The sequence below is a fragment of the Trichosurus vulpecula genome, chromosome 7 (genome assembly GCF_011100635.1).
Source record: "Trichosurus vulpecula isolate mTriVul1 chromosome 7, mTriVul1.pri, whole genome shotgun sequence".
NCBI classification, from domain to species: Eukaryota; Metazoa; Chordata; class Mammalia; order Diprotodontia; family Phalangeridae; genus Trichosurus; species Trichosurus vulpecula.
The window spans coordinates 184,643,184-184,670,632 of NC_050579.1; the positions used below are offsets into that span (position 1 = coordinate 184,643,184).

Genomic DNA, 27,449 nt, shown 5'->3' on the forward strand with positions numbered 1-27,449 from the left:
GTTGACACCAGGTTCAGGGATGACACATCACAGTTATGGACAGTTCCAGGGGTGATATCAGAGGATGACATCTGGCTTAAGTGACCAGGCATCTGCAAGTGGATGGTACTAAGCCTGCAGGAAACAAATCTAGCGAACAAATTTAACAGACAAAAATCCAAAGGGAAGGAAGAAGGCTATCACAGCCTCATTCACGATAGAATACACGAGTCTAGGGTACAGTCTGATAATCATTTTCTCCTGGATAAGCAACAGTTACAGTATTATCTTTTCCACATGCTATAATTTCTGCAGCCTTTGGAACATAGTGCAGCTTCCGTTTTACCCATACTTTAGCTCCCAATTTTATTCTATCAGTAGAACCAAACCCTTCCATTCCTCTGCTAGTTATTTTGGAAGAAAGGTCAGTCTTCACAAGGGGTACCATTTCACAAGGAATAATAATCACTTGAACTATTCTATCATTTTTACAAAACTGTATGGGTTCTTTACCCAAATTTTGGAATGTCACAATAATTTCTTTTTGATAATTAGAATCTGTCACTCCAGCCAATACATGTATTCCTCAAGCTGCTAATCCTGATTTAGGTAATATCCATCCAAAATGATTCTTAGGGATTTTCATACACATCCCAGTAGAGATCTTTATTTCTTTTCTATCCAACCAAAAGTCCTCTAAACAATGTAAATCATATCCAGCCGAACCAGGTATTCCTGGACACAGAGCTGGGACATCTTTCCTCACAGTCCAATACTCAATATTTGAGGTCTTATGTGTTTGCTGTTTTCTGATTTGCAGATTTGGGGTCATCATTTTCTCCTAATGCTGTATGATTCAAATTACATAAAGCAGTAAACTAATTATCCTTCCAATGTTGATATATATTATTAGAACTCAATTTTCTTAACTCTTCTTTCAATAATCCATTCATTCTTTCAATTAACCCAGATGCTTGTGGATAATATAGAATATGGCATATCTACTGTATATTGTTCAATATACAATATCTCTTCAATTCATTACTTTTGAAATGTGACCCATTGTCACTCTGAATCTGCGTTGGGGTTCCATAATATAGACTTAGGATATCTAGAGTTCTAATGTTCTTCTGAGTTGCATTCTTATAAGGACAAGCTCCTAGTACACCTGAACAGGTGTCAACACAAGAGTACATATAAATTTGCATCCTTTATCTTGGGGTAGTGGTCCAATATAATCTATCTACCAAATTTGGGCTGGAACTTTTCCTCTTCATATTTCTCCAATTACTACCTGAGGAACAGTTCTCTCCTTTTCCAATTGACATGTACCACATTCCTTTGCTACTTACTTTAATAATGCATGAGAGATACTAATACCTCAATCTTGTGCCCACCAGTGTGTGGCCTGGACCCCTAAATGGCCAGCTGTTTGGTGGACCCATTTTGCTAGTACTGGATCATCAGTTGGTGTCAGAGTAGGGACAATATGTTCAGTAGCAATCTTTGCTAGTTGATCAGCATGTGCATTGTACTCACATTCTGGCATAGTGAGGGCCATGTGAGCGTCTACATGAAAAACTGACAAAGCACAAAGGCATATTCCATATATCTTCCCACAATTCTTTGCCCCAACCTCATTTACCATGAATTTCCCAATTTTGATTTTTCCACATGGGCATCCATGTGGCTAACCCATTAGCTACTGCCCATGAATCAGTGAATATATGACACTGTCCTCCTTGTTCTATTTTGATAGCTTGATGTACTGCCATCAGCATATTGACTACTTCCACCTCTCCCAGTAATTTCCAAGTTCACTTAGTACATGGGTTATAGGCCACTGCTTTCCAATGTTTCTTATGGCCCAAATAGTTTGCTGTCCCATCAGTAAACCATGCATGTTTCTTCTATTCTTCAGTTAATCCATCATATCCATCATTCCATTTTACCAAGGATTTGTGCCAATTGTTGCCTTGGTTCAGGGGGTTTATCATTTCCCTCAGTGTCTATGTTTGCTATAGATTCATGTAGAGCAGCAACTCCACTTTTGCCTGTTTTAGATCTGTTTTGAATATACTATTTCCATTTAGTTATGCTAACCTCTTGTGCATGTCCAATTCTGTGAGATGCTGGGATGCTCATTACCCAGGTCATAATTGGGATTCTAGGCCTTAATATTATTTCATGACCCAGTAGTCCTGGCCCCGAGTCAGTTGTTCAATCTCTGCCAAAGCCCAATATGCAGCTAACAACTGCTTTTCAAAGAGTATATATTGAACTCCTGATGAAGGAAGTTTCCTAGACCCAAATCCGAACGGTGCATTTCGACTTTGTTGTTTCTGCCATAAACTCCAGTTTGCATAGTCATCCTGTACAGTCACTTCGAATTCTACCAGGCCATTTTACATAGGCCATAAGTCCAGAGCCAGTTTTATAGCAGTCTTCTTCAAAAGCTTTACTCTTTTCAAGTCCCCAGTCAAATTTATACTTTTTCCTAGTAACTATATTAGGGTTTCAAAATCTGTCCCAAATGTGGAATGTAGTGTCTCCAATATCCAAATAGTCCTATAAACTTTTGGGCCTCTTTCTTTTTGGTAGAGATAGGAGAATCTTGAATATTTTGGCAGGCTTGTGGGAGAATTTCTCATAGTCCCTTATTCCACTGTATACCCCAAAACTTTACAGTTTGAGCTAGCTCTTGAATCTTTGCAGGGCTAATTTCCCATCCTTTGTTTTTCATATGCTCAATTAAAAGTGTCGAACTCTTCTCCACTTTTTTTACATTGTCTCCCTGTATCATAATATCGTCTATGTAGTAGGTAAGCTGTACACCAGGTAACTTTAATTCATCCAAATGTTCAGCCACAATCCTACGACAAATAGCTGGACTATGCAGATATCCTTGTGGAAAACGAGTAAAAGTATGTTGTCGGCTCTGCCACATGAAAGCAAACTCATCCTATTGTATTTTTTTTTTGTTGTATAGCTTACTGTGGCCAAAAATATCATCACCTAATTAGTACAATCCCCTGGTGTTGATTTGCTATGACTTTAGCTAGACTAATCCTTAGATAGCAGGTTCAGTCTCTCTCTAAGACTTGACTCAAAGCCTTTCCAGGTTGATAGAATCTGTCACAATTTGTGTTCCATGTGTCCAACTCTGTATGACCTTCATGCCATGGTAAATTTTTGTGAAGTTTCATTTGAATTATTTGGGGTTTTCAAGAATGTTAATGATGAAGGAAATAATCATAAGTAAAAACTGATCTGTTTTGCAGTGGCAAACTAGGCTACAAGGGCTACCGGGGACTATTTCTTTTTAAAGCACAGAGCCTTTTTTATTCTTTTTTTTTTTTTAGTTCCAAATTCTCTTCCTTCCCCTTTCCTCTTTCCCACCTAAAGAGAAGGCAAAAAAAATTGCATAATTATGCAAAACAAATGTCCATATTACCCATACCCCTAGCCCCCATAAAAGGCAAGACAAGGAAAAGTTTAAAAAATGTTTCAATCTGTACTCTTGAGTCCATCAGTTCTTTGATCTGGAGGTGGATAGCATATTTCAAAAGGAGTCTTGGAATTATGGTGGAGTTGTGTTATAGTTGCTAAATTGCTCTTACTATGTAGATTTCTCTGCTGGTTTTGCTCAGTTCACTTTTCATCATTTCATAAACATCTTCTCAAGTTTTTTTTTTTTCTGGAACCATAGTTTTTCAAATTGTGGCTCTTGCCACAACTACCATTGCTACCCAAGTTGAGCTAGAGATGAGGAAAGGAAATAACACTGACAATGAAGTAGTGAAGCTTGGATGGTACTTGAGATACTTTGGGTTGTCTGCTGCTGTTTAAGAGCCATAGAGATCTGAAGATCATAAGTTGCTGCGTGAATATATTTTTAATTGGTCCTTGCCAGTTTATTAAAGTTAAATCTCTGATTTTATTTAAATGATATTGTGCATTCCACTGTATTTAGTTTGTTTCCCCTGTGAGCTATAACCATATGTTCTATAGACATAGCTATATGATCTTAAGTAAGTTACTTAACCACTTTCCATCTCGGTTCATTTCTAAGAGGAAGAGATCTCTATATATCAAAGATTTTTGTTCTAAAAAATTAAGTAAATCACTTTGTGCCTTTGACTTATAGTAGCATAGATGTGTTCCTGTGGAGCGGGTGAAATGTTGCCCTAAACTGAAGAATGTTGACTATCCCAGACAAGTGGTATGTCACACATAGAAGAGGAAAAATATTCTCTTCACCAAGGAAGTAGAGCTTCAGATGTACACCCCAGTTCTAGGTGATTTTTCCATTGGTGTCACTCCATATCCTGTTGAATGAATGAATGAATGAATGAATGAATGAATGAATGAATGAATGAATGAAAGAAACAGGGCTATGGGCAAGGCACTGTGCTCTTTGCTCAGGATAGTAACAGAAAAGCAAGACCATTCCTACCCTCAATTCTAATAGGGGTTTGGAAAGTCACAAGAATGGCAAGTGGAGCCATAGCAGAGCTGATTTACATACGTGTTCCAGTAGCCATGACAGTATTGATTTGATTACAGTTTCCAGAGAAAGAAGTATAAAGGGGCAACGGACAGAGAACGATGTACACAAATGACAAAAATACAGTGTCTGGGGTGAAATGTGAAGCGTGGCTTGGATCTGTTAGATAGAGTGGTCCATGTGAGTTTTTATTTTCACACTCTTCACTTTGTCCATTGTTGACCCTACATGGAAGTTCTGAAGCAAAATGGGTAGTTCTCCAAGGGAATCACTGGATATATGTCTCTGGAGGATGCAGATGTAGGACAGGTGTTCCCTTCATATAGTCCCACTACCATTTTGATACACAATCCTTTTGGCACAAAAATTAGGAGATCACCTTGGGAGAAATAGCACCAAGATCCTTCCCGGGAAAATATATCGACAGGTCTGCATACAGCATAAGCTTTCCCTTTCCTAGTGAATTGTCAGTATCAGTGCTCTGGCAGGAACCTTGGGGCCCACGCTATATTTCCCAAGTGAGGTGCTATTGCATTTAGCAGATTTTCCCCCAGTACTTAGGCAATAAACAACAGGGAGTCCTTGGATCCTGCTAAAGATTCCCTAGTCTTAAACTCCTTCCAGTACTTTCAGAATAGCCAAATCTTAACCCCATGAACTGACTGAGGACAGTATTTGGTTCATAAGTTTGGATTTTCATAAATTAGATTTTACTATGGGTAGGAAGGAAACAAACATTTTTTAAAGCCCCTACTATGTGCCAGGCACTAAGCTGTATATTTTGCAAATCTCTCATTTGATCCTCCCAACAACCCTTTAAGGTAGGTGCTATTGTTAAGCTCATTTTACAGTTAAGGAAACTAAGGCAGGTAGAGGTCAAATGACTTGGCCAGAGTCACACTGTTAGTAAGTATCTGAGGCCAAATTCAAACTCAGATTCTTTTTACTCCAGGCCCAGTGCTATATCCGTTGTGCCACCTAGCCATTTACCTTTGTTGGCCAAGAACCTGATAATGTCTTTGGCTGCACTGAACTAAATGCTTCCAAGACCATCACACATGAGTTCATAGGATCATAGATTTAGAACAGGAAAAACCCAAGAGATCATCTAATTCAAGAACCTCATTTTACAGTTGAAAAAAGTGAGCCACAGATATGTTAAGTGACTTAACCCAAGATCACACATATAGAAAATGGCAGAACTTGCATTTGAATCTAGTATACTGTGACTCCAAATCCAGGAATCTTAACCATTCTGATATACTTCCTCCAAATTAAAGTTCTCTAACAAGAAAATCTCCCCACTTTTATCTATTTACTAATATGCAGAAGCAGAAAATGTGGGGCTATCAGGAAGATAGGGTTGCTAACAGATCCATTTGGGGCTATTGTTAAGCAGTTCTGTTGACACATGAATACATTTCATATAATTATCATAAAATTGTGCCCTGGAAATTGGACAGCCATGGTGCTGCATTTTGGGCTTCACATTTATAATAAGCTGTAATAAAGTAAACATTTTAAATGGGTATAAGAATAGGCATTACTTACAATCACAAATGTATGTTCACTTGAAATGCTTTTGAAGCTCAATTTAACAAAGCAAACAAATTTCCTGGCAGTATTAACATAATTGTTCTCACTGTTGGATTTTGATTTCTAAAAAGTTCTTTAAGCAAAAAATGAGTAGTCAAGAAACAGAATAGCAAAAAGAAACGTATATAAGAATGAGCCACTTTCAGATATTTTAGACATTAGGTACAAAGTGGTCCTAAAGTCTCACTATGCCATTTCTCCAGGTTGGCAAACCACTTCCAGCCCTAATAATGTAGAGTTTATATTTCATGGGTTATTTTCTGTAAAATATAGCTATTTACACTCTGTAGTACAAAGGCTCAAGGCTGAGGACTACATGTAATTCTCTGCTAGTGAAACTACAAGTTCCATGCTATGGGTCATTAAAATAGAAAGCTATTTTTCTTTTCTGAAGATAGAAAAACACTGACTGGAATGTCCTGTTTATACCAGGTTGGAGAAACAGATCTTTGTGTAAATAAAGTGACAATTAGAGCTGAGCAAGTAGATTAATGAAAGGATTTAGAGAACCTATTGTTCATTTAATCTTCAGTAAACAAAAATGAAAATTGTAGAGAGAACATAAACTACAGTGGCAGGATAAAGCTGTAGTAATTTGTGTAGTAATTCGACACAGAAAGGTATCACTAGATAATCCACCAATATTTTCCCCAGCAACTAGTATATAGCAGGGAGCAGGTGATATAATGTTCCCTGTACATTCCAACAATCTGTACTTACTTCCACTTACTGAAGAAACCAATACAAGTATCTATCATATATTATTATACTAATGTGTCGTAGCCATGAGTAGCAGGTTTGATGATGGCGTAACAGTAAGCATCAGCCAGAACAGTGGGGGTTCAGGGTAGCAGGTGCATTTAGCTAAAAGTTGTGAGAGGCACAGCATGGCATTGGTAGGAAAAACATTACACTGAAAAACACATTGATTTCAAATAGTCATGGAGCATAACTGACTTAGTTCAAATAAGAGTAAAGCACAGAAGCATATCTTATTAGAAGAGTGACAATTTAAAGCTTTGCTTCTTGCCTAGCATGCCACCTACCTGATACATCATCAATTATAGAAAGTACTAACAGGTCCGTTAGATTCCTTTGTTGAAGATGGTACTATGCAAATTGTACAAAGCCTCCAAATATTACAGGACATCCTTAATGAGATCTACAGTTACTTAACTCCAACAATCCAAATAAGTAAAACCAAGTGGATGAATGCTGTCCTATATGTGGATGGATGGTCACCCATTCAGGTAGTCCATCAGGATGTATATCTTAGACTATGAACTGTGTTCGTGATCAATTAATTATAAACAAGAAATTTTTAAGCACCAGGGTCTGTACTAGGGATACAAAGACAAAAATTAAAATTAACAGACCCTTCCCTCATTGAATTTTTATTCCATTGGGGAGATAACGCATTTATATAAGTATATGCAAAAATTGATACAAAATAAATACAGTATACTGTGTAACTATACCATGTGAGCCTGGAAGGAGAATGAATAGAGAGCAGTGTCATGAAAATCTAGAAAGAAAAGAGAATCAAAGAGAAGAGGATGATGGACAGTGTCAGCATGTGGATATCTTAATGAATTACCTATAGGAAAAAGTTAAGTTTAATGCCACAGTGAATTTTTTTTTTAAAGATAGATACTTGATGCCCACAAGGAATAATTTTAGTTAAGTATTGGTTACTGTCAGAGGTGGGTGGACCATTTATCAAATGCAACATGACAAATATCCTGCATGAATTCATTTGCATTGAGTGTGATGGATAACATCACAAAACATGCCAAATGCCAGATGAGTCTGTCATCTTATTTAGAACTATTTAAAAGGAATAAATTGCTCTGTTGGATATGCATATTGAAATTTTTGCCTGCTTTCCATGTTAATGTTAGATTGTAAAACTTCCCCCATGTTCACATTATCCCAAACAATGCAGAGAATCTGTGATCTATTTATCATTCCTCTCATGCTGAGAATTGAACAGTGAGTCAATGTGTTTGTACTTCAAAGTTTGCTTTTCAGTTTAGAAAACTCCTAAGTTACCTTACCTGCAAGGCAGCCCTTTTTGACAAATGGTTTTTAAAGTAGTCATGTCCACAAAAAGGTGGTTTGTTAACTTTAAGTTAGTTTCCCATTTGGGTTTGAAATAAGACAAAGGGCTTTGCAGCTGTGAGATGTAGATAGGCCTGTTCAGCCTATTTTAAAATTAACCTATTGTAAGCCCTTAATGATTGAGAAGTTGTGCAATTTGGTATAATTGGTAGTTTGTACTCAAGGGAAGCCTGCTACTAGAATAGCAAATAGCAATGATATTGCAGGTCAGAATGAGGTGCCATGGCTGAGATATGTGAAGAAACATCTTTTGGTATTTGCCTATATGATGTTCAGCTAATTCAGGATTATATACTCCTCTGACTTGCATTACTAATACATTCACTCCTGTAGTGCATAGCAATTCTCAGTGATACCCGTATAAACTTGTTATTTACCTATCCATGGGGTAAGATTACTCACATTGTAGACCACCTCAATCTTGGCAATATTTTTAAAACTGGATTCCAGTCTCCTGACAGAATGAAGTAAGGTGGATGTCAACCTGCCAAATAGGAAGAACTATAATGAAGGACCCCTTAGATTTCATTTTATGGACAACAATACTAGATCATAATATTGGCAAGGTGAAAACCTAGATATAACTGGGCTGAGGGTGGCTTAAGCCCCAGAGACCACGCAGTTGACTAAGATGAGTGGCAGTGTGACCATGTCCCAGTTGGTAGTAGTAGAATCTATTATATTTGTTCATTTAGTTGCCACTAATTTAGAATTTGTAATAATTTGACTAGAGCTGGCTTATCTTTTCATTATCTAGAAAGAAATATTTGCCATGCAAATTAATAATGTGCATAAGATTTTTTGCCCTCAGGGTCCATGCTTATGTTTTTACTTTATAAATAATACTGAATTATGAGCTCTTTTGTAACTAATTTATATGGTCTAAGGCAGTCACATGGCTTCATAATTAATTTTCTTGGTAGCAAATGATGTTCTAGTGAAAGTTTGAAGTATTTTAGCGTGGTCACATGCAAATGGGTGCTTGCATAAGTTATTTGTATTTGGTTACTTTTTGAAAAATTTTTTTTTAGAAAGTTGTTAAGTGGTATCCCTTTGAAGCTATTCTCTAATTCAGGTGAACGTTCCCCTGAATTAATAAAAATTTGTAAAGTTTTACAGTATTCAGGACCAGCGGCTAGCATGGAGCATTCATCTTTGTAATTATCTTTAGACAAGCGATTCCTAATCTAGCCCTAATCTCTCTCCTGAGTATCATTGCCGTATTACTGACTTCTCTTGTATTTCCTGTCAGCCTTTCAAACTCAAAGTGTCTAAAACTCAGCATATATTCCCTTTCCTAAATCTTCTTTCCCTTCAAATTTCCCTATTTTGTATAACATTTATATATTATAGGAATCAAGCCAAAAAAAAAAACAAAACAAACCCATCATTATTCCTCATTTTCCATTGCTGTGCAGATTGTAGATTTCAGGGATAGAAGGTAAGAGTGAATAACAGAGAATTTGGCATTAGTTGATTGTGTTCTGTTTACCAGGAATTCTTAACCTGGGATTAAGAATTTAAAAGTATTTTGATAACAGCATTTTAATATAATTAGTTTCCTTTACCATTCTATTTATTTTATTTTATGCATTTAAAAACATTCTGAGAAAGGGGCCATAACTTTCAACAGGATACCAAAGGATTCCATTACACAAAAAAGGTTAAGAATCTCTAAACCTTGATATCTCCTTTATCTTTATACCTTAAGATGTCAGAATCTAATCTGTGACTTTGTACTTTGACTAATAATTGATGTGAACTCTGTTTCAAATGGATAAAAATCATAATGTCTTATTGTGAATTTCACTTAAAGCAGTTATGACTTTTCTCTACTTAGAATTGTGATAAGGCCAAGTTTTTGCTGCTTTTCTTTTACTTGGCTACTCAAATGAATAAAAATAGGATTGAGAAGCTTACAGACCTTTCATAGAGGAGAGGCTTCCTGCTGGTGTGTTTCACATATAGAGACATGTTATTTACACATTACTGCTTCATGAAGGTGACACAAATATAAGGAAACTACCACACATAGCCTGATGAGTGTATTTAAAAGCCATGGGTCATATATTTATCATTTCAGACAAAAAAGTGAACAGATGTGGCTTTTACTGGCTACACTAATAATATTATAGACTCTGCTATAGTGTAAGCAATGTTGTTAAATGATTATTGATCCAATAATACAACATTATTTAAAATTAATATTTCGAACTTAGAAATTAAAATCATATAGAGAGAGCTTTTCATTGGGAGTTCAAGGGCTTAGTTTTCAGGCCTGATGATGCAATTAACTAGTTGTGTGACCTTAATCAAGTCACTTGACTGCTCAAGGCTTCTGTTTCTTCATCTTTAATCTGAGAAGGATGGGCTAAGTGATTTCTAGGGCCTCTCAGCTCTGAATGGTTAATTCTGTGTTTGTGGTTTTTTTCTGTTTCTTTGCTGTTCCTTCTCCAGGGTCACTTCAACTCTGGAATTCTAAGACTTTGTAATTCTCTTATGGTCTTACTTTTCATACTTAAAACAGCCAATTATTAGATAGTTGTTATTTATTATGCATTGTCCTAGTTGACAAAGGATATACAAAGACAATTAAAAGGTGTCCTCTTCTCATAGATTTCACTTTGGCAGGAGAGGGAAGGGAAGAGGAGAACAGTGCAACAAATCCAGAATAAAATAGGGCAACACCATTAGAGAGGAGAAAAAAGTTCACTCTGAAGTCCAAGGAAGGAAAAGCATTTCTGACTGTGAGATCAGAGATTCCTTTGAGAAGGAGATGATATTTGAGCTAAGCCTTGAAGGAGTGAAAGAATTTCAATAGACAGGGATGGGAAAAAAACATTACACATGTAGGGGGAACAGTATAAACAAAAGTACAAAAATGCTAGATGTGTGCTGGCTATGATGAGTAATCTGATTAGAATGAAGTAGATCAAATGTGGAGAAGAATAGTCAAAAATAAGATTATTGGAATATTCCAAGCAGGTGATTGTGAGGTTGTATACTAGTATGGTGCCATTGTGACTAGAAAATATGAAATAGATAGAAATGATCTATCCTTAATATTACTTCTAAAATAATCTTTAACATTCCTATTACCTTTCAAAGAAGGTACAGTCAACTTTGGCCTTTGAGGCCCTTCACAACTTGGCCCACCCTATGTTTTCAACTTTGTTCCATATAACTAATGCCCATGCACTCAGTGCTCCAGCCATATTAGCTGCTGCCTACTTTCCTCATTCTCCTGCCACCCCTCACCCCACCCTTGTCTGCCCCTGTGCCACATGTTTATATTGTTGCTTGTTCCCAGTTCCTCATATGCTCTCCAGTCCACCTTGTTACCCATTGAATCAGTGTTCATTCTTTAAATCCCAACTTAAGTGTTATCTCTTCAATAGTCTTCCCTGATTGTCCCTTTGTTTTGCAACTCTCCAAAGCATTTATCTTACTATGCTGGATGTTACACTTCTTAGCTCTCTATGAGACTATAACCTGCAAAAGGGTATGGACTGTTTTCTTTAAGGTTTGTGTCTCCTCCTCGTCTTACAAATTTTAGGCACTGAATAAATGTTTGCAAAATGGATGAATGACAAAATTAGGGAGGTCAGAAGGAGAGAGTACATATGGTAAACTTTGTGGATTCTATTCATTTATTGCATTATTTCCTCTGCCTTCATTCCTATTTCCTAGAAAAATATATTTTCATGAAAACAAGATTTTTATTTATGTTAATCTACTCTTGATATCTTTTCCTTTACTCTTAATTCTTCTTTTTTTTACTACACTACAAAGGCAGAAAATTGCATTATCAAAAATAGAATTTAACTTCAATTCAGACATACCATAGGTCAATTCTAAATTTAACCTTCACATCACAAGAATGTCCTTAGGAACAATAAAAACCCTACATTAATTGTAAACAAAATTAACCAGTGAAATCTGACTCTCATGTATCTTCACCCTCCCCTCCTTAGTGAGACTTCATTTGTAATATGTGTGTGTGTGTATGTGTACATAGATACATATACATACACACACATATATGTGTAGAAACAAAATAGCTCAGCAAAACAACCAACACCTCAGCCAATTCTGACAACGTATGCAATATTCCACACTTATAACACTCCACCTCTGCAAGCAAGAGAGGGAAATGCATTTTATGGTCTCAGAAATTTTGTGCAGCACTGTTTGCTTTTTCAAAATCATCAAGATTTTAAAGATAATCAAATTATTTAGATGAGTCTGCAGATCTATAATGCCTTCTTAGAATAGTTTTGAATTAAAAAGAATTCAATGTGTAGTTCTACCAGGTGATCCATCTCATAATCCACTTCAGCCTGTGTAGGATTCATACATCTTCAGCCATCCCTAAAGTGAGTTCAACTCCCAAAACATTAAAAGTGCCATCCTTCTGAGAATCACTAAAACTGATACTATTATGGAATGAAAATATTGTATCAGGGAAGCCTCTGTCTTCCTTATTCTTTAAACAGAGATTATAGAGTAGAAATGATTTTACAGTTGAGATTCTGTCTGTCTCTGCTGTGTGCTTTTCATCATGATGTTATCTGAGTAACTGCTAAATTAAAATTTTCAAGTCTTTGGCTATAGAACTGTAAGAGACCTAAGAGATTAAGTCTAATTCCCTCATTTCACCACAGAGGAAATTGAGGCCCAATTAAGTTAAGTGACTTGCCCAAGATCCCACAGAAAGTAAGCAGCAGAAACAAGTCTTTGAGCCTCTTCTCTTTCCGCTTCACCTAACACCAATCTCTTCTGTTCCTTCCTGAGCCAGTATTGAGAGCATCTTCCATAGTATCAATGTGTGTACTATTGTTCAAGAATAAGATTTTCCATACTGCCTTAAAACTTTATTTTCCTTCAAACTTCAACTATTTTTAAATTTCCTAGAACCTCACTAACCCTGGGAATTAAGGAAATAGACTATCTAAACTGTATAATAACTTTTAAGGAATTCAGTTTTACGCGCTTAAGTAATTAGTTTTTATTAACTAACTAAAACTAAACTAACAGGATTGTTAGGGATTCAAATGTAGGATTGTTTTTAATAAACAAGTTAAAAAAAGGAGTTTGGGGTTTAACATGTTGAATATTTGCCTTTTTAGCCTCTCTGCCCATAGTAATCTCTCCCTCCTGATTCATAGAGCTTACTGTCTCTACCATTCTTCCAATAACTCTTTATTTCCTTCAATTTCAATAAATATTTAGGATCATCATAGAGTCATAGATTTATAGCCAGAAGAGAAATTAGAGATCATTTCGTTCAACCCCTTCATTACACAAAGGAGAAAACTAAAGCCCAGAGAAATAATTTTCCCCAAAGGTAGTAAATTGCAGCGTCAAGATTTGACCTCAAGTCCTCTAACTCCAAATTCATTTCTTAAAGTTTAGGTCTGATTATGTTACTCCCTCCCCACCCCCTCCCCAGATAAACTCCAGTGATTCCCTATGGGAGGAAAGACATAAGATAAATAGCATCCAAAAGAGTTCACTTAAGATGGTAAGGCATTGTGCTAAGCATTGTGGATACAAATATAGTCAATCAATAAACATTTATTAAGCACTTTCTATGTGCTAGTCACTATGCTAAACTGGAGATTTTGAAAAGAAGCAAAAGAAAATTCCTGGTTCTCCATTTAGTGGGGGAGACAGCATGCAAACAGATATGAAGGAAGCTACATACAGGATAAATAGGAGATAATTAACAGAGGGAAGGCTTCTTATAGAAGGTGAGATTTTAATTGGGATTTAAAGGAAGCCAGGGAGGTCAATGGTCAGAGTGGAGGAGGAAGAGTATTCCAAGTTAGAGGACAGCCAGAGAAAATGCTTAGAGCTGAGAGATGGAATGTCTTGTTAATGGAATAGCCGGGAGGTCAGTCTTACTAGATGGAATATTAAGTGTTGGTGAATAAGATGTAAGAGGAAGCAGATACAGGTAGGAGAGGGCTTTGAATGCCAAACAGAGCATTTTGTATTTGCTCCTGGAAGCAATAAGCCACTAGAGTTTACTGAGTAGGGGGTGGGATGTGTGTGACATTATCAGACCTGCATTTTAGGAAAATGACTTTAGTGACTGAATGGAGAATGGATTGGAGTAGGGAGATACTTAAGGCAAGCAGACCCCATCAGCAGGCATTTGCAGTACTCCAGGCGTGAGCTGATGAGGGCTTGCACCAGAGTTGTGGCAGTGTGGGGCGGGGGGAGGGGGGGTGAGGCATACCAGAGATGTTGCAAAGATATAATCAACAGGCTTTGGCAACAGTTTGTATATAGTGGGTAAGAGATAGTGTAAAGGCAATCAGTGCATGGGAAGATCTTCCTGGCCCATTTGAGTGGGCTTTGGGGGTGGGGCTCTCAGGGTCCTGGGGGAGTGGCTAGGATTGGAGCCAATGGAAGCCTGTGGTGGGAGGAGCTTACTGAACGGTTGGAGCTGACCTAAGAGGCAGTTGTTGAGAGCTGAAGGAGAGAGGAAGCAGTCAGCTAGCTGGAACACAGCTTGGAGATTGCGGCGGAAGCAGTGGCGACAGCGGCAGGCACTGCAAAAAAGCAGGATTGACCCTCATGGAGATCGGAGAGTGCTGAGCAGGGGCTTGAGGCCAGTGGGTGGTCTTCTTGCTGGAGGGCCCTGGCATTGGAGGGGGAAGTACCAGTATGGCTTGGCTTGCTGCCATTATGTTTTTCTGTGGCCTCCTGGTCACTATTGTGAGATGGGCATACTGGTTTTGGAAAGTCCTTGCCAGGATGTTGAATTGGGGACACTGGTCCGTGGGTCTGCTATTTTTGAGTTTCAATAAATGCTTTAACTCCTCTGCGTTCTACTTAGAGAATTCCTTATATCCTGCGATTCTGGACCATTCAGGCATATTCATGGTTATCTTTGAAGTCATGAATTCTGCCTTACTAATATAGATAGTGAGGAATTTAAGATGCCTTCTGGCTTATAATCCTGAGGGACTGTGCAAATGGTGTTGCTCTCTACAATCATAGAAAAGGTAGGAGGGGAAGGGGATTTAGATAGTGAGAAAGGAGGGAAAGATGATGAGTTATGTTTTGGACATATTGAGTTTGAGATGTTTACTGGACATCTAGTTTTGAAATGGCTGAAAAGCAGTTGGAGATGTGAGATTGGAGGTCAGCAGAGAATCTGGGGCAGGATAGGTAGAATTAAGAAATACAAAAGCAAGGCAGTTCTGCCATCAAGGAGCTTACATTTTAATAGAAGGAAGACAGCTCATGTAGGGGAAGAGGTGCCCTGTGAAGGGTATTTGATCTGAGAATTCCTTAGGGTGGTGAATAGAATAGTACGGCATTTAATTGATATGCCCTTTCTGGAAGTAATGATAGTATTGATATGAAAGCAGGAGGTGAGGGGAATTGGAGTACATTTGTGGATGCAGAATAGCAAGTGCTCCAGCTACAGATGCATGGTTGGATCTGAACTGTTTAGATACAAGCAGACTTCTACCATTCAGGATGGCCCATAGTGGCAGTTCGGTGGTATCATCAGCACAGTGGCTGAAAATGGTGGGATGAATAAGCATCCCATAGGCAGGGATGTGTAGCCTGGAGGAAAGCCCAGGGATGGGGTTATGACCATTGTCTTCAAGTATTTAAAGGGCTGTCATGTGGAAGAGGAAATCAACTTCTTCTGCTTGGCCTCAGAGGGTTGATCTAGAAGCATGAGATGGAAGCAGCAAGAGGCATATTTAAGCTTAATATAAAGAAAAATTTCTAAACAACTAGAACTACCTAAAAATGGAATGGCACATTGTTGTCCTTTGTTCTTGAAGAGGACCAAAATGAGATGACCGTGGCTGATCAGACCAACATAACTCGGAAGGTTCTACCACAGGTTGGGCACAAATAGTCCATAGGAACATTGGAGAGGAGATGTCTCTAAATTTGCACATCTCACATTTCTTTTGAGCTATTGCAATTCTGTTTCACTCACAGAACACACTGCCTTCTTCAATGTGGCCATGCCATGCTGGGTGATCCTTTGCCAGTATCTCCTGTGTCTCACAATTGATTCCTAAGTTCTTCAGAGAGACCTTGAGAGTATTCTTGTATTGCTTTTTCTGATCACCCTGTGAGTCCCCCTACCTCGTGTGATTTCTCTGTAAAAAAAGTTTTTTAGGCAAACATACATGTGGCATTTGAACAATGCGGCCACCCCATCAGAGTTGTTCTCTCTGTAGTAAAGTTTGAATATTTGGCAGTTTAGTTCAACAAAGGGCCTCAGTGTCTTTTACCTTGCCAGGTGATTTACTAGAGGTGTAGTGCATTCTCCCTCACTGCAGAGTATGAAGTCAGTTTTTCGGGAACAAGAATTCTAGCCTGGGTTATGCATACCACCCAGGGAGTATGAAAAGCTTGTTCAATGGATATGGCTAATAATTAGTAAATAACTACACTTGTAAGTTGAAATATTATTGAAAAATAATTGTGGGCTGGAGTTGTAAGATTTTTCATATAGAGACGCATATCTCACTAAACATGTTCATTGTTGTTATTCAGTCATGTCCAGCTCTTTTTGACCCCCATTTGGTGTTTTCTTGGCAAAAATACTGGAATGCTTTTCCATTTCCTTCTCCTGTCCTTTTTACAGATTAGGAAATGGAGGCAAACAGGGTTAAGTGACTTGCCCAGGGTCCCACAGCTAATGAGTGTCTGAGGCCAGATTTGAACTCAGGAAGATGAGTATTCCTGACTCCAGGCCTGGTGCTCTATCTACTGCTCCACCTAGCTGTCCTGTAAACATGTTCACAAGTCTCTGATTCCCCTTCTGATAAATTATCTCTCTGGATCAGGATTCCCAGTCCCATTATTAAATCCAAAGCAAGAAACATGCTAGAAGCTGAAAATGATATGTAAGGTATCTCTTTCAAAAAAACTGTATTGAGAAAATTTGACAAGAAACTAAATCAAGGGTCTCACTAATTTATTTGGCTATGTTCTGATAAACATTTAACATTTCCATGATACTAAAAATGGTATTTAAGAAATAAATTTTTCTTTATGGAAAATTAATCCATTAACTTTATTTTTTACAAGCATATGTATGTAAACTGTGGAATTTATTTCCTTTCATGTTGAATAGCAGGCATGAGAAGATTTAATAAAAGCCAAATAGTACAGGAACAGAAAAAGCAGTATCTCTTGTAGGAAATGTTTTTGATTGCATGGATTACACTCAAAGTGGCCTCTAAGTTTCCTTCCAAAGCTTTGATTTGTGATCTGAAGTTCTTTGGGAACTTTGTTCTCAAGTAATTTAAACATCTGATAATCTCTGCATCAGGTTTGTTTAGCATGAGGAAATATGGTCCCAGCCCTTGCTTAGATTAGAGTTTAAAATAGTAGAGTAAAATAAAAGTTTTTCTTCCTGTGGTTACGTTATGTCTTCATATAATCCCAAGAATTAGAGAAGAGCAAATATCATGGTGGTGGTTGTTCTTATATAATATAGCAATATCATGGTGGCTGTATTAAGATGTGTGTTTGTGTGTGTATGTCTCCTTCATTGATTATAATAAATGTATCATTTCCCTCTCACCTTTCATTCATCAATATAAAGGTGAAATAGCTCAAAGTAATTACAGTGACAAACAGGAGAGTATTTTGAAACTAAAATTAAGCTTATACTCTAATACATGCCATTCTCTAAATTTGGTCCTCATAAACTTTCCTCAGTTTCTGCCTAACTGCCTAACTCAATGGCTACCATACCCCACTGGATTGCTTTCTGGTTAGAATAATAAGCATCAATTGGGATCAATGAAAGGGAATAATCTGCTGGTTTTGGACATAAAAATGTATCTGGGTCAGTGTAGTGGCAGGTGTTTGCATTCTGGAAAGCTCTGTCTCCTAGATTGCTAATGCATGGCCAAGTGAGTACACAGAGAGTTAATAATGCTGCTTAATTGCAGCAGTCAGATAGAGCAACACATAATTTATAGCTATTCTGAGACTGGGAACACAAGAATGATAAACTATATGATAAAGACTTGTAGAGATTGCTAGTTAGTAAAAGTACAAAGGAAGTAGTTAGATATCTTTTTCACTAGCTATTGATTTTTGTAAAAAGCATATCATATAATTTTCTTAATGTCTTATGAAAGGATCCTACCTTTCCAAAGTTGTTTTTTTTTTTTTGCTTTTACTGAAAAATATTTGTGGTATCTTTAAAAAGACACACAAATGAAAACATTTGCCTCATTTCCTCAGCCTGGTAGAATAAGTTTCATCTGGATTCAAAAGGTCTGGGTCCAAATCTTGTATCCCCTTACTGTCTTTATGAGTTGGGAGGAATCTTTGGGACAAAAACTTTTTTCTGGGCCTCATCTAAGAATTTTTCCATCTTTGAATTCTGTGGTCCCATAAATGTAGATGCCTGAAAAAAAAAAGAATTCATGTTCCTATGTTGCCTTATCCTCATTGTTTATCTAACAAAAAAAGTAGTAAATTGCAAAGTAAATAGAAGGATAACTATATCAAAGAATGGATTTACTGAGTGAGTAAAAAAGAAATGTCATGTGTAGCTGACACTCTAATCTTTGTTTTCCCTTTGAAGTGAATGAGAAGGTAAGTCAATCCAATATGACCTTTCTTAAAGGGAAACTAATTAAATTATAAGGTTTTCATGTACATATCCAATTAATAAATCCATGTATTGATAGTCTTTAAAAAGTTTCTTCCTTACATATTCCTAGGTAATAATTAAAGCCTTGAATTGCTATAGGCACAGAAATGAGAACATTTCAAAGAATGTTGAGGATGTTAAATTATTTCAGTCTACCAAATTGTGAAGGAAAAGTGTTACCCATGCAAGATAAAAATAGAAATTAAAATATTACCACAAGTGGCATTTGATTTGAAAGTTGAGAAGTAAGCTCAGGTTTCTGTTTACGGGGAGCTTCCTAGGAGTTCAGCAAAATATCTTTTAAAAGGTTTATAAGTCTCCATGGATGATACTTGGTGACTTTAATGGTACATGGTGTGATCCATAGTAAATCATCTCTGATGGAAAGCCAAAATGGCAGCAAAATTAAAGTTAGCTTAATTTTAAAATAATACAAGTTCTTAAATGTAATGGTCAGCTTAGGAAATAGGTTCTTGGTTAATCACCTATTAGGCAAAAGATTAAGAATCACATTATTTCTTTTGCAAGTTTTTCTTTTTTTTAATTGGAAAAGGGAATTCCTTAGTCTTTGAAATATGACTTTAAGGGTGGAGGCCTTTCTAAAAGTTGAAACCCAGAAAGTGCCTTCCTTTCTTAAGCTACCACTGACGCAGACACAATGGAAGGGGTTTGTCCCCATGGTAACATATTTGCATTTGGCAAACCAGAAGTGGCTGGTTTTTGCTTGGTGGTATAATTGCTATATATTGACAGCAGATTTCAAAACTATTTATAAAATGTCGGGTAGATGAGCATATGTACAAGGGGGATGCACATACCACATCACTAGGCTTGATTAGACATTTATGATGACAGAGAACTAGGCATGGATTACTGAGGTGTTTTTGGCATTTCATAATATGTCTGTCACAGTGAAGGCACAAAGGTTTTCAAGTGATTTAAAACATTTCTCTCAATTCTCTTTTTAAACCAGGTGACAAAAGAACTAAAACAATATGACAATAAAATTATAGAATGCAAATTTGAGAACAACAGCTGGGTCTTCATGAGACAGAGAACAGACAAAAGCTTTCCAAATGCTTATAACACTGCCATGGGTAAGTACAGTATGGTAACCTTCTGACCACTATTAGCTTTTTGAGAATAACATGGTTATAGTGTGAGAACCAAGAATGTAACTTTTCTTTGTCCCTATTTATTAAGATAGAGAGATTATCAGATTTAATGCTTGATTCGATTGGGGACATCTCACTATAGACCTGTTTAGCCTTTATTGTGATTTGTCCTCATCCTTCCCAGGATTACATTAACTTAAGTTGACGTACCAAGGAAAGATGCTTTTGGCAGGATAACAAACTATACAAGTTGAATTTGTTGAACAAAAAAAAGCCATGGTAATTTCAGCTCTATTCAAAACAGCAAAAATCATTGTTTGCCAGATGGGAAAGGACAAAATTAGTAGGGGAAAATGTAATTTCAGGCTCCTAAAATAGTTTTACAAACAATGGAGAACAAAGTAAATGAAAGCCATAAAAATGCTGTCCTTTTACTATTGTGAGGGCTTTAAATTCTTCAGATAAAACTCGATTGTTTTTGGAATTCAGAAAACTGGATGTCTTTTAAATGGACAGACAGGAATTAGTTGAAGTTTATAAGGTAAATTTCTCCTTCTAAGAGTTGTTATTTTCAACTTTAGAGCTCTTGTAAAGTCTCTTAACTTTCCATCCTCACCTTTTAGTACTGACAACTGTTGTGTTGAGTATAGGCCCACAGTGAAAGATGATGAAGGTGATGATGATCGTGATTATAATTAGCTTGTGAGGAAAAGTGGCTTATATGGTTTATAGTATACTATTCAGTCTACCTTTTTAAAAGATGCTTTAGTAAATCAAAGTTGTGAAATGCATGTTTTTACCCTCATTTTCACCCATTGAAAAGCTAACATCCCTCTCCAGTGTTAATGAATCCAAAGTACATTTAGTGTTTTTAAAAAAGACTCTATATTATGTTACATTAAGGCTGATGCAATAAAGGAAGGTGGTCTCTTAAAAGTCTTTGGGGAACAAAGTATTCCTTGAGAGATGAATAAATGCCTTCAGGAAACAGGGAGCCATATTGCAGAGCCCAGGACACTAAACTACCCCTTCCCTTTCTCCTGCTCCCCAGGTTACTGGGGAAAATTTTTTCACTTGGATGAACCGGCACTCCCTGGGAGTCCTACCTGAGACTTGACTCTTCCTAGACAGCAGTATTTCCATTTGTCCAAAGTATTTATCCAGCAGTATTTCCATTTCCTATCAAAATACCTTATAGATAAAGCAGAATTGGAGGCCATAAAAAACTAATTATTAACAAGTGTTTCCCTTTTTAAAATAAACTATTTAAGGCTGCTTAGAATTAGGCCACCTAGAGGGGTAACTGGATAGTTGTGTTATAAATGACTACATTTACTATAAAAGAGAATATAAGTTCCTCGAGCATAAGGGCTTTTTCTATTTTTTTCTCTTTCCCACAGCTTAGTATAGTACAGGAGTGGGGAAGCTGTGGCCTTGAGGCCACATGTGGCCTTCTAAATCTTTGGGTGCAGCCTTTTGACTGAGTCCAAGTTTTACAGAATAAATTCTTTTATTAAGAGGATTTGTTCTGTGAAGTTTGGATTCAGTCAAAGGGTCATACTTGAGGACTCAGAGGACCACATGTGGCCTTGAGCCCATAGGTTCCCCACCCCTGGAATATTGCCTTGTACATATTATAAATTCTTATTAATACTTATTTATGCTTAGTAATACTTGTTGAATTAAATCCATGTATTAAAAAGATGAACTTTTTCTAAAATATTGCCATTAGAACTTAATTGATGTGATCTCTGGCTAGAATCAGAGTTGATTTGGAAAATAGGGATGTATTAAGTCAGCCACTTATTTATTTTGAGGAAGGAAATGTGAATGCTAGTTTATATAATGTATTCCATAATTTTATAGTCTTTTCTAAACTAAAACCATAAATTTCTTTTAAAAATTAAAAATACTACTACTGAAATTTATATACGAAGAAGGAAATGTTTATACCTTTAGCAACTTAGTTTTTAGTTTATTCAATTGGGTTATTAAAGTGATCATAATCTATATATCTAGATGTCAAAAACAACCAGACGGGATGTGTGCAAGTGGCGGGGGCAGGGCGGAGCACAGTGGAGTGGGGCACGGCAGGGTGTAGCTCACCATAGAGAGCAACTGTGCTGATTTTTACTATCTTTGTATAGCCATGGACAGGTTTCTCGGACTCTGAGGTCCCTTTCAGCTCTAGATCTATGACCATTTGATTGTATGTACTTCTTCAGTGTACCCTTTTATGTTAAATAGCTTGTTATTGTTCATTTCTTCAGTTGTGTCTTATTCTTTGAGACCCCAGGGACCCAAGCAGCTGATGCAGGTCTGAGGTCAGAGTTGAACTCAGGTCTTTCTGACTCCAGGCCCAGCACTCTATTCACTGAGCCACCCAACAGCAACTTGCATTGTAATCCTGTTTTATTTTAAAACAAAACTATTGAAGCCTTTTGTTGTTGCACATTATTTTCCAAATATATCCCTCCCTCCTACCTAGCAAGTCATCTCTTATAACTAAGATTTTTTAAAAGCATAAAACAAGCAGTTGAGCAAAACTAATTAACATATCAATTGTGTCTAACAGTATATGGTATGTTTCACATGAATAGTCAGACCCTCTCCTCTGAGAAGAATCCCTTGTCTAGGGCCAGACTGTTCAGTTTTATTTACATTGCTGTCATTGTGTCTGTTGTTTTCCTGGTTCTACTTGCTTAATTCTATACCAGTAGTATGAATCTTTTCATGCTTCACTGAATTCTTCATATTTGTCTTTTACTATAATATTCCAGTGCCTGGCACGTAATAAGTGCTGGGTAAATGTTAGCAGCCACTACTACTGCTGCTGCTACTACTACTGCTACTACCACCACTACTACTACTACTATCACTACCACCACCATCACTAAATTAATATTCTATAATTTGTTTAACTATTTCTCAATTGATAAGTATCCCCTTCCCCACTAATTTGTTATCACAAAAGGTGTTGCTATATATATTTTGGCATATATTGTCTTCCTTAGAGTACGTGTCTAATAATGATATCTCTGAATCAAAGAGTATGGATGTTTTGGTCACTTTTTAAAAAAAGCTTAATTCCAAATTGCTATCCAGAATCGTTGGACAATTTCACAACTCCACTAATTCTGTGTTATTATGTCCTGTATTTTCAGTGACATTTCTATATCCCATATAGTGTCCAAAGTAGCTCCTATGGGATCGTCACCTAGTACATAGTAAGCGTTCAAAAAGTGTTTGTCAGAGGACAAAACAAGAGAGTGGTAATTTTTCAATTTTATATTAATCCTCACTAAGAATTGTTTACATCACTTCATTTCAGTGCAACAATACTTTCTAAAACAAGGTAACAAGGAGTGTGGGGAAACTAATTTGTTTTGGAATGTGTTGTCCATGTCTTATGAAATATAAGTTCTTAGGCCCTTTGTTTTACGCTTTTCCACTAACATTCCACTATGATGAATTGGCTTAATTAGTTCTAAAATGAGCTGTTTTCCTTTTCTTTTTGTCCCTAGCTGTATGTAATAGCATTTCAAACCCAGTCACCAAGGAAATCCTCTTTGAGTTCATTGACAGATGTATGACAGCTTCTCAAGGACAAGTACGGAAGCATCATCTGGACCCAGACACAGAGCTCATGCCTCCTCCACCTCCCAAAAAGCCACGTCCTGGCATCTAATTTCAAGGTTTAGAAACAAGTGGAAAAAAGCCTGATGTTGCTTTACAGTTTTGTAGCCAGAGGAACTAAAAAAACCGGTGGGCTATACATTTGAGAGGAGGGAAGAGGAAATAACAAAAAACTGGTATTGTAGCTGTCCTGTAAATATTTGATGCATTTTCTTCAATGCATCATGAACTTGAACATTCTCTTTTTACTTGATAAAAACAACCTCACCTTGTAAAATCTGAAGTTTGAACTATCCAAAGGTTTAGATAAGATTAGAATCAATGGAAAGCGGCCTTGTTTATGTATGGATAACTTTCACTTTTAATTTATAATGTTACTAATCTGGAACTGTGAGTATAGGAAACACTGTATTTTTAGGGACTATCTTTCAAAAATAGTAAAGTTACAGACTTCCTTTTCTAAGCAATGGAGTTAGTCTCATTTATCATAGATTTCCTACATTCAGAGATTGATGTGTTTAAACAATAATAGAATTGTTTGAGTATAATACTAGTAAAATGAGTTTTGCTCATTTTAATACTATCTTTTTGTGGGAGGGAAATATTAAAAAAAAAAAGTGAAAATTTATTGTTGTGATTAACCTCCTTTCTAAAGGAAACTTGTTAGGTATTTTTATCTGTTTCTGTTATTTGAACTCTTTTATCTAATGTATAGTGTGCCAGTTTTAGCTTTGCTTTTTAAGCTTCTCCATAGAAAGTGAGCACACACCAAATCCCTGTATGTAGCTCTCTCCTATGAGACTGCTTCTAATGGCAGGGCTACTTCAGCTTAACCTTCCACAGTGACAGCACATTGTAAATGACATTAAAACACACAACTCACTGTGATATGCAAGAGTGATAACCAATACAAATGACCTTGTGTTAGTTCCCCTGAACAAAACAGCAAAGGTGATTTCTCTGATTAGACAGCAATGCCGATGGAATAGAATACCGTCACGGGAAAACGGTCTCCCACTGCTATATAAATGTAGAGGCCACACTAGACATTCATTGGAACTGAACATCAAGAAAACCAAGATGTTTATTTTCATAACCAGTGTTGGTTGTTCTATACCAGTGACATTATTCTTGGGATACCAAATGAACAAATAAATTGATTGATATTTGTATTTGGGACAAATCATTGAACCCTCTTCCATATTCTCATTGAAGAGCTTTATTTTGATTGGCATGTAGAGAAACTATTCTAAGATTAACCCAGTTAATAACTAGTGTATTTTAAGAAGTTTGGATTTTAAAGGTTTACTGTATATGTGTTGAGAAAGGATTTTCATGGACCACATTTTATATATGCATTACTATTCAGGGGGTAATGTATGTTTTTCAAGATACACCTACACTTGAAAAATCCAAATGGTTTATCTGGTCTGATTACCTGACAGGATTTCATCTGCCAGGATTCAGTTGGTTATTACCAAAAATATGTTTCTATTCATGTGGATTTTAATGTTTCTAAACAAAATTTTCTCTTGTATTGATTTTTCTATATGAAACACTAGGGCCGTGCTTCATGAAGGTGTTTTCATTTGTTCCACTGTGTTGTGTAATATGTATTGTGGGTTCATCCTAATTGCCATTTTCGTGTTTCTTTCCTGGAGAGTTTGTGTGTATTAGGATACTGAAAGGGTTAAGTTAGCTGCTTACTGAAGTGACAGGTGAGAAGGGGAAAATGCTCACGTTTCCATAATATCTTTTATACAAAGTAAAATATGGGGAATTGCCTATGCAAGGTTACAAAATTGATTCTTTCCCACGCTAATAAGCCTTACACAAATTTGATGCAAAAATCCTATGCAACCCTGAAAGCTACTCCATGCATCATTGGGAGCCCGTGACTTCCTTTCATCTAGCATATAGGTTTCTTACCAGACTACATAAAAATACAGCCCTTTTATGAAAAGAATTTACAATTTACTTTTGTCAGTTGTCTTTAATATAGCTAAAATGCCTATGGTAATTGTAACCTTTTAAATGAGTTAAGTGAAAAGAATATCTCCTCTTTAATACAGCCAGATATTTTCTCTTCTTGTCTGTATGCATTTCAGCAGAATTTTTCTTAATTTATCTTGTCTGGATTTTTTTTTTAACTGCAGTGCAGTATAACAGTCTGTCTTCCAACTCTATCCTGTTTAGTTCCTGAGTGCATTCACTACTGTCCTCTACGTCTTTAAAAGCAATCTAGAAGTAAACTAGAAAATTAAATTTCCAGTAAAAACCTAAAGCCAGACTTTAGGACAGCCGAAAGGAAGAGCTGACTGCTCTTCTTCCCATCTCATCCTACTTCACACCACGTAAATTCTGGGACTAATCTTGTGGACAAGATTAAGAACTCTTTAGCTCTTAAAACAGAATGTGAAGGCCTCTGATTTGTGGCTTGGAAAAGGTGTGTAATAACTGTCAGTTTTTGCATATATCATTTACTTTCAATTAAGTGCTCAGAAAATGTTAGGAAATGTCTCCTAAAATTGTGTATCAAAGAGTATTTTAATAAAGCTACTGGTTTAAAATAATGGAAGCTCACTTGCTTTGTCATACTGGTGAGCATTTGTTAGCACCTTGATGTCTGGAGGTGATTTTTCCTCCCACTCATCCCCATTGCTGGCAATGGGTTGTGCTGCTACCAGCCACACTCTGGCTTTTCAGACACCAGAGATTTGCCATGTAGGCTAGAGAGCCCACACATGTCCTCCCTAAGAACCCCAGCCTTTGATGTCAGGAAAAAATTATGAAGGTTGTTCTTGCTACTGTTGGAAAAGAATGGAGCGGGGAAAAACAGACAATTTTTATGATGCATTAGCATTTATGTTTATTTGTTATCATCTTAGCATTCTACTGTATGAAAAAGAAGAACTCTGTTACATGTTATTTTTTTAAATGCATTTGAATTTTGACAAAATACTTAGCAATAAATGTTCTGGAATGACAAAATTATGGAGTATCAAAAAACCCATCTTGTGTTGACTGCCTTTTTGTATCTTTATGTTTTCCATCTTTAAGCTGCTATTATGGTGAACTACATAAAGTTCCCGAAAGTAAACTTTCCTCCAAACTTCAAGAATCCATTCTGAGTTGGAGAAATGAAGGGTCCCCGGGAGCTGATAGTATGGGACGAGGTTATATGCCAGAGACTGCTTCTGCTCCCCATGAGTGATCCAGCTTTTGATAATGAGGATTAGATTATAGAATTATATCCCTTTAATCAGGAACTCCAAGCATGGAGATTCCCTTTAATAGTATGGATCAGCAATTTCAACTCTTCGAGAGCTTCCTGGACAATGAGAGAGTCCATGACTCACTCAGTGTGATGTAAACCATTCTGTGTCAACGTTGGAACTTCAACTCAGGAATTCCTGACTTCTAGACCTGCTTTCCATCCACTATGGTATTTTATGAGCCTCTTATTTGTGAAGAAAGTATCTTGATGCAACATAGTAACTTTGTAGCTATATTGTATATCCATCATCAATGAGAAAGGTGAAAGATTGTCAGTTCTTTGAATGTCTGGAAACACTTTTAGAACTAGGGCAGGAGGTTTAAGGGAGTTTCTTGTTGGCCAGCTCTTGGAATTCAATGTAGAGTTACTAATGTACTTAATTTGGTGTCGCATCCATATGATCATTTTAACACTCGCTAGACTCTAGTACTTATAGCATCCACCATTTCTTATAGGAATCTGTTCAGGGACCAGCCCAGGTGCTCTTATAGTTCACAGAATTGTGTCTTGTCCATTCTTGCCTTTTGCCCTGAAAATTACTGCCTCCAAGGGAAA

General features: G+C 36.8%; 1 protein-coding gene across 1 annotated transcript in view; it reads left to right on the forward strand.

Annotated features, from left to right (window-relative positions):
* The window catches only part of RNGTT (RNA guanylyltransferase and 5'-phosphatase), a 411,159-nt gene extending 384,533 nt beyond the window's left edge, over positions 1-26,626 (forward strand). The window contains exons 15-16 of the mRNA XM_036767783.1: positions 19,840-19,963; positions 23,506-26,626. Coding sequence (XP_036623678.1) covers positions 19,840-19,963; positions 23,506-23,669 — 288 coding nt within the window. The 3' untranslated portion in view covers positions 23,670-26,626. The remainder of the gene's footprint in view (positions 1-19,839; positions 19,964-23,505) is intronic.
* The last annotated feature ends 823 nt before the right edge of the window (positions 26,627-27,449 follow it).